Raw genomic sequence first — 9167 nt, 5'->3', positions numbered from 1 at the left:
TTATGTGATCAGTGACATACATATCCGTTTAATGACACTGGCCCGTATTCTGAAGTCAGGTTTAACTTAGACCATGGTCTAACTCTGTGCTAAAATTATGGCAAGCCAAAAGTGTCAATTTTTCATGTTTCTTATGTTTACCATGTTTATTATGTTTGCTCTTTCCTGATTCATCAATGGTGAAGCCAATAATTTTTTTTATACTTCCTAGACATTTATGAATGATTTAAGAGCCAAATGAGCTGAAATATTACATCTCTACTGTTAATGATTTATGTAACGATTGGCTGTCCATACTTAAACCACAACTTTAAACCTGGGTTTAAGTTAAACCCGACTTCAGAATACGGGCCATTGTCCTTAAAGTCTCTTTTAGGTCAGCATACCTAGCAACTGAGCGCGCATCGCGCGCTCACTAGGAGACTCAAAATTTTTGCTGGTGCCCCCCCCCCCAATGCCGTGACCCACGGTACGCCACTGATTTAAGCAAATGACCATGTAACTGTCCAAAAATATTTCTGCTTGAGTGAGCACCACTTACTTTTGAAAAGTTAGTGAAAAATGATTTGCACAGAACTTTGAAATAGTTATGCGAATAAAAGTAGACCTGAATCCTGAAGAACATGTTGAATCTAGCTAGTAAAATTGATTTGAAGATATCTTTTAACTTTCATTTTGTTTCTTTGCCCAAAACACTTCAAAGAGTGCATTGCGCCCCCCCCCCCACACACACACCGAGGTCATCGAGACGATATTTGCTTTTCACTGAGCTGTGATTTACATGAAATGGCTTAGGCTTGATTTTCATTTTGTTAATCATTGTCAAGCTTGGATAAGTGTGGAGAAACAGTATTCAATGAAAATGAAATGTAAACCCACTTTAAATGATAAAAACTTAGTGAAAAAATGCTGGAGATGTATTGTAAGCTTTTGTTCAGATTTAGTTATGTCCTCAGATCCAGCTGGCACAAAAAGGGGTAAAGGTTGTGCTTACTAAGTGGTGAAATTTCAATTTGGGTTACAAAATTGTTACAAAATGCTTGAATGTATCCATTTATTGCAATTGACAAAAGGTGCAATGGTTAAATGTATGGGAGAGTTTCGCAGGGTAAGTTTGATTTCGCCCTTTCCCCTTGACACTGCGTTAAAGCAAGCATTTCTGCGCAAACAAATTTCTGCGAGCTTTACAAAAATGGACAGTGTTCACTCAAGTGTAACATTCTGTCAAAACTTTAACATTTATTGGATAGATGAGACCCAAACCCATAATTAGGCCTATATGTGGAATAATTACCCACATGTGGTATATTAATTCCCAGGGCTTTTTCAAAGTGTAAACTTTTTTTGATTCGCACTGTTCACTGTACGTACATGGCATTAACAAATTATGATCTGTAGTGTTGGTGGAATAATAATCGAACATTTGGTTTTTCTGTAATGTTTAACATTGACTCAAAAGAGAAAGATTCCCCTTATCTCATCGTCTTATTATAATAGTTCTTTTCCCATTTTCTGTCGTTTTTTTCCTCACCTTCTCAGGTAGGACAGAACTTTAATATCTCATGCTGTGAGCCATTTCTAGGTGGTCACGTGGACACTCTTGGATGCCTGTCATCACTTCGGATTCGTTAAGGAAAGGATGTCGTAAAGACAACGCCATCATCAATCAACTGAACACATCTCTCCAAACGTCTGGTTCTCAGGCTATCAAAGTTCACTCCCCTTGAATCTTTAACATACAAACTGTCTATTAACAAGTGACATCCATTTCAGAACATTTACATCTACGGACATGCACTATTTGTAGCATTTATGTTTGCATTTTGGAATGGCAATATATGCATTTTCATTAAATAAAACACCATCTCTGTCATATTGAGAACGGATTACAGCAAGTAGGCCCTACTGGTATATGTCTGTCAACTATATGCAATGCATTTGTTCGATTGTTTTCTGTAACCGGAGATGATGTGAACGATACCTCTGAATATGGAATCTTCAGAAAAGAGTTTGCTTTCAATATTTTGCGAGGAGTTAAAGTGCGCTCTCTGTCTAGATCTGCTTAAAAATCCGCGATTGCTCATTTGTATCCACAGTTTCTGTGAGGATTGCCTAGAGACATATTACAAGAAAGAAAACCATAGCGTTGGAAAGATCGCATGTCCGGTCTGTGACGAAGACACCGTTTTATCCGATGCGGGAATATCCGGACTGAGGCGTGATTTTCGCGCCATCGGTCTGATGGAAAGAATGGCGAAAGATAAAAAAAAGATGCAGCAGCAGAAGGCGAGGGAAAGACTAAAGCTATGTGAGGTTTGCGGTCATATAGATCAAGCAACAACGTCCTTCTACATGTGCCCAGAATGCAAGTTAGCTTTGTGCAAAGAGTGTGGGACGGCGCACAAGCATCCTGTGTGTTTTAGTACGCATCATGTACATGGCGACGGGTTAGAACTGCAAGATGCCGATGATCAAGATAAGATGATCTTCTGCGAGAAACATGAAGGAAAGAAGAAAGAGCTGTTTTGCAAGTTATGTCTCGTACCGGTCTGTGATCTTTGTTCTATCATATACCATCCTGTACAGCAGAACCATGATTGTATCAAGGTTGAAGATTTTGTCCCTGTGATGCGTAAAGAAATACAGTTACGATTGTCTAGACTGACTGAAGCACACAAAACATGTGGGACCACCATTTCTTTGATTAGGAACGCAGAAAAAACTGCCGAGGCACAGAAAGATGTCCTTGATAGTGCAATTCATCTTGGCATGGAAAAATCTGAAATGAATTTGAAAACTAGGAATAAAGCCTATTTGAACTTACGGAATCAAACTTTTAGTCAGTGGACAGAGATAATCGAAGAAAGGGCTGAAAACATAGAAAAAATTCGGTTGAAAGCAAAAAGAACACTTGAGGAAAATATAAAGTTCGCTTCAATCGCTTCCATGCACAACGACCTTCTGGCATCCTGTGATAGCATTCTCTCTCAGAATCCAGATAAATTTATCTGCAGAGAGATAAAGAAAATCATTGGAGAAAAACTGCTCCATTTCAGATTGACAGACAGAGGGCCTTCATTCGAACCTTTGCTCACGATCCATGAAATATTTGACAAAAAAAATATATCCGTATCAGATGTTAGCAGAATGTTGGCCGTAACATTTACCTATGATAATAGAATAGCCATTTTGTGTTACTTTACTGGACCTTCTACATTAGCAACTAAAACGGACTACTTTTACCAGAGTCATAGTCAGAGTTACTATAAAGCTTCAAATATTCTGTATGAAATGACGAATTATTACGCCATACAACAAACTACGGCATCCCCACGAGTGGCGACTAAATTCGGAATAGAAACAAGACTCAAGGAGAAATTCCATTTAAGTAGCGCTAAATGGAGCTTTGCATCACTATCAGACCTAAGATTTGTATTAGGCGATGGCAAACTGGATGGAGACGTATACCGCATCACAAATTTACCAGGCCCCACTTCAGACATCGCCACTGACCTCAAAGACAACATTTACTGCAGTGTTCCAAGTTGCAAACAAATTTGCGTAGTTCGTAGCGATGGGCCTCATTTAAAAGCGATTCCTACTGGGAACCTAACACCAGATCAGATTGCAGTATGTCCTCATAGTCCGAATCAGGTCATATTCACCCACGACTCTTCAAAAGTGTCAGTTGTCGACTTGAGTGGGAAGCTTCTGAGAACCATCACCCGTCCGGAATGGAAAGAAGTAGCTATCGGATGCGACAACGACAGTATACTCTACGTCCTGTGGAAGAACAAAGCAGGGTTGAGGACTCTACAGAGGTTCTATTTGAATGGAGACCCGTTCATGGGTGCTATCTTTCAAGAAGAGAAACATGTCTGTACACGACTTCTTCTGGCAGTATCCCCAGCAGGAGACGTAGCTGTTGTTACCAGTAACCGCAATGTTGCGCTGATTACGACTAAGCGTGAATTCACTGGCGAAGAAACTACCTTGCCAACTGATTGAAACACCAACCAATGGCCGAAAACTGGGTGGCATATTTTATGTTAACTCTAATGATGGTTTGTTAACTCTTAATCATCCCTGTTCAATTAATCTTTTCGCCTAGCCTAGTATGCAGCTTGCTCTTAGACTTGCATGCCTTTCACTTTGAGTTCCCGGACATGCACAGCTATAGTCTTTTATGATGAATTCCATAATCCTACGGAGGTTCTTAGAGTAGCGCTCCTTGAAACAGGTCTGACTATGCCTCATTAAGGCGGCACTTGTCCCAACCATCCCATGGAGTATACAGGAAAATAGGGTTGTGGAGAGGAGGCTGATCCAAGTCTGTTTAGTAGGCCTACGTAATAGGTAATATCTTGGCAATGTTGTTGTGGTGGCATGAACTGTCCATGATATGCCCAAGGACGGTTGTGTCTCTGGCCAGTGGCGTACCGTGGGTCATGGCATTGGGGGGGGGGGCACCTGCAAAAATTTCCAGTCACTTAGGGAGCGCGCGAAGCGCGCTCAGTTGCCAGGTGTACTGACCTAATAGAGACATTTTAAAGACATGCAGTGCCATTAAACGGATATGTATCTCACTGAATAAATAATGCGAGCGCGAAGCGCGAGCTGAAATTTTTTGATATTCAGACCTAAAAAGAGACATTATAAGCAAATTTTTAGTAATTATGATACGTAGACCTGCCTCACTAAACAAACAATGCGAGTGCGAAGCACGAGCTTAAATTTTTGTATGTATTGACCCTAAACAGGGAATATATTTTAGGAATCCATGAATAGTATGTATATCTCAGCATGGTCATTTTATGCTAGTACCATCTTTTGCTGATTTTGTTAGAATTACATCTAAACACATTTAGCCCTTTTTGTGGAATGGTAATCATGATTATCATAAGCATCTCACTAATCAAATACTGCGAGCGCGAAGCGCGAGCCGAAAATTTAGAAAATTCAGATCTGAAGAGGGGCATTCTAAGGCTTGTTTCACTTACCAAATGATGCGAGCGCGAAGCGCGAGCTTAACATTTTTGATATTGAGATCAGAAAAATTGACATTTTAAGGACCGATTTGAGGAATTCATAAAGAGCAGACATCTCACCAATCAACTAATACGAACGTTAGCACGGACAGGAAATGTTTTTTATATTAAGACCTTATATAGGGCAATTACTTAAAGTAGTTATAAAAAAGAAGCAAATGTCACCACATCATCTACATGAAATAATGATAACTCGAATTGTGAGGAAATATATTTGGTGTACAGTATATTGATTTAAAAACGGGAGGTTTTGGTACAACAGGATCATATATCTCATTAAACAGGAGTATGCGAGCACCATGAACAACAAAGACATATAATATAACACTTATAGTGAACATAATTTCTTCTTTTACCACTTCGTTTCTCTTCCTTTCTCCCTCTTTTTCTCCTTTTCCCCGTTTTTTTTGCCAGCCGATTGTGGGGGGCACGTGCCCCCCCCCCGTGCACGTAGTTACTCCACTGTCTCTGGCAATGCGTTATTGTCATTTAGACCTTATCCTATATACTTTGCTCAATATCCATTTACGCAAATCGATTTCGTCAGGGGTGGCACAACGTAGGAGGGGGTTTCAAGTTGTAAAAAGGGGAGGGGGGAGAAAGGAGGTAAAAATCATAAAATGGAGAGCTTTCACCGTTTGACCGATATTGTTTAATTGTAGACAATTATAATGCCATCATCGGCTTGACCCATCAAGGTAGTGCATTTTAGCAATCACTTTGCTGACGCTTTCTACAACACTGATAATCTTTTGTCAAAAACCCTTCATAACAAAGAAGTCTATGTCGAAACCGGTGAATCAAAAAGGCAGCGTTGTCATTGAGTCTGGACATTATGTCGTCTGACTTGTTTGCAATATTTCGTCCGGTCCGAATCTTAAGACGATGTGTTGTTTAGGTCCACCCACTTTCGACAATGACCTCTACTCTGTCCATTGTGATTTGATGGGCATTTCCAGTAGATTCTGAACGCTCCAAAAAAAAGCATCTGCGAAGTGGATGCTGAAATACCTGGCGTCACCTTTGTTACGTCTAATATGATCTAGTCTAGGTCTACATGATTAGATGTACTGGAAATGAACCAAATTTTCATCGTGTGATCACTTTGGGCGTTAGATCAAGTGACAGTTCAAGTGAGTATGGTTGTACCAATCTTTGTAAGATGTGCCTCAGGGCTCCGTCTTCCAAAGAGTTACGATTGATCCGATCAATTGCAATTCTACGGAAATCCAGTATTGCCATTTTCTACAATAAAATTTTAAAATGTACTTTGTAAACAAAAAGAAGCACACTGAATTTTCAAACAAGCCATGGATGTATGAATACTTTATATTATATTTTGAACAAACATGCATTTCAGATATTGACATTCCTGGCTTTCCATAGTTGTGATTGATTGGATCAATCGCAACTCTTTGTAGTACGGAGCCCTGGACTCTGGAAGACGACGATATATTTGCAATTTTTCGTCTGGTCCGAATCTGAAGATGATGTGCTGCCCCGGTCCACCGAATTTCGACAATGACCTCTAATTTATCCATTGTGATTTGACGAGCATTTTCAATAGATTTTCATCGTCACAGGAAACGTCTGCGAAGTGGTGCGTAAATAAACACATCGAAAGGCCTGGTCACACCGCCCGAGCGTTGTTGGAGGGGTCGTGAGCGGTAGGGAGAGAGGGTCGAATTTCGCTCACAAAATTGGGGAAAAATAAAAAACAATCGAAATCGAAAATGGTGAACGGGAGCGAGCGGTGATGATTTTTTTCTCTCCGCTCCAACAACGCTCAGGCGGTGTTACCATGTCTTTTAGTCCAGGATAGGCCCCATAGGAAATTGACCAAACCTTGTTTTTTTATACATACAATATTTTTTGATGGTTTCTTGTCAATTCGAGGGTGCTGATTACGAATCTGAATGATGCCACTCGTGTAACCTTGAGCATTTTCCGCAAATTGGCAAAATCCAATATGGTCGCCAAAATATGCAAATTACCCATGAAATTCATAAAATTGTCCGCACATTGGCTGTGAAATGCATGAAATTGTGTGGCAGGAGTGAAATACAATCTTAAAAAAATAATTTTTGACAAAATATTTATCTTCCTGATATTCAAAAAGGCCGACATAGGCCATTGTATACACTATCATGTACAATATGAATAGGGAAAACTAATTTTCACAAAAATGAGCACTAAATTGCAAAAATCGCGATGTATGAACGAAGTAATATAAATTATGCAAATCATCATTACTAATGAGATATATTACTTATTATGTCAAATATGGGAACATTGCTGTATTTCGATATCTAAAATAGCCGCCACTGGCCCAAAGAGTATTATGTACAATGGCAATGGCCGGGGCCAAAAAATGAGAAGATTGAGCATTAAAATGCATATTATTAAGATAAAGGAGTGGAATACTGACTAAAAACATAATTGTAAATATGCCATTTATGTGGTAAATGCTGTATTTTGAAATTCAAAATGGCCGCCATAGCCCCGGCCTATCTTCATCATGTACAATGCGAATAGAGAAACTAATTTTCACACGAGTAAGAAACATAAAATGCATGTAATTGTGATCTATGAGTAAAATATTGTCTGACAACATGTTTTATAGCAAGACATATCATTTTTTTTGTCATGCATGAGATAAATACTGTATTATGAAATTCAAAATGGCCCCTATAGGCCCTAACAGTATTATCTACAATGTGAATTGGGACATATAATTTTGTACGAATTTGGATTTGCTTGACTATGACATCCATATAATCCTGTTGTATGAGTAAAACGTTGTTTGAAAACATTTTTTTTAATCATCGCATTTCTTCTTTCATATAAGTGATAAATACTGTATTTTGACATTCAAAATAACCTCTACAAGCCCTAACTAAATTATGTAACATGCGAACAGGGAAACTAATTTTCACAAGAGTGAGAATCATAAAATGCATATAACTGTGATGTATGGGTAAAGATATTGTCTTAAACATTATTTCTAACTAAATACATCACATATGGGTCGTGGACATGGTGGAGGTAATAAATGGTGTACTTTGAAATCCAAAATGGCTGCCATAGGTCCTAAAAGTATTGTGTACATTGTAACATGGGACATATAATTTTGACAGAATTTGGCTTTGCTTGACTCTAAATATTGCATATAATTGTGAATTGTGATGTAAAGGTGAATAATTGTCTAAAACCATGGTTTCTAACTAGATATATCATAATGTTGTGTAATTAGGGTGATAAATGCTGCATTTTTAAATTGAAAATGGCCACCATAGGCACTTATCGTATAATATACATTTTGGGTGGAGACAAATCATGTTCACAAAAAGGGCATATGGCAGCCATTTTGAATGTTGAAATACAGTATTTATCACCTAAATTACATAAGATATGATATATTTTGTTATAAATAATGTTTTCAGACAACGTTCCACTCATACATCACCATTTGACCAAGCAAAGCCAAATTCTGTTCAAATGATTTGTTCCCATTCATATTGTGTATATAATACCGTAAGGGACTGTAGCGGCCATTTTAACTTAAAAATAACCGTATTTATCACCTAACTGGCAGAATAAATGATATATCTTAATAGAAATTATGCTTTCAGACAATATTTTACTCATAGATCACTATTACGTGCATTTATGGTGCTCACTCCTGTGAATATTGGTTTCCCACTTTGCATTGTACATAATACGGTTAATGTCGATGGCGGCCATTTTGAAAGTCGAAATACAATATTTAACACAAACTTAAAACCTGAATGATATATTTCGTAAGAAAATAAGTTTTTAGACAGTATCCAATTAATTTATCACAAATATATGCATTTTAGCGCTCAATCTTGTGATTTCTTTTCTCCAATATCTCATTTCTGTATAATACTTTTAGGGCCTTTGGCAGCCATTTTGAATATCAGAATACAACATTCACCACATACATGGCATATTAGTAATATATTCCGTTAATAATTATGTTTATAGTCAGTATTCCAACTGTTTAATCTTCATAATAAGCATTTTAGTAATCACTCTTGAGAATTTTTTGGCCCCTATTGCCATTGCACGCAATACTGTTTGGGCCAGTGGCGGCTA

General features: G+C 38.2%; 1 protein-coding gene across 1 annotated transcript; it reads left to right on the top strand.

Annotated features, from left to right (window-relative positions):
• The first annotated feature begins 1542 nt into the window (after window positions 1-1542).
• LOC121429922 lies at window positions 1543-4442 on the top strand. Its single transcript, XM_041627183.1, has one exon. The coding sequence runs from the start codon at window positions 1990-1992 to the stop codon at window positions 4006-4008; it is 2019 nt and encodes a 672-aa protein (XP_041483117.1). The 5' UTR covers window positions 1543-1989; the 3' UTR covers window positions 4009-4442.
• Window positions 4443-9167: the final 4725 nt, after the last annotated feature.

This window comes from Lytechinus variegatus, chromosome 16, assembly GCF_018143015.1.
Source record: "Lytechinus variegatus isolate NC3 chromosome 16, Lvar_3.0, whole genome shotgun sequence".
Lineage (NCBI taxonomy): Eukaryota > Metazoa > Echinodermata > Echinoidea > Temnopleuroida > Toxopneustidae > Lytechinus > Lytechinus variegatus.
The sequence above is the reverse complement of the archived record's forward strand: the minus strand, read 5'-3'. Positions and strand labels throughout refer to the sequence as shown.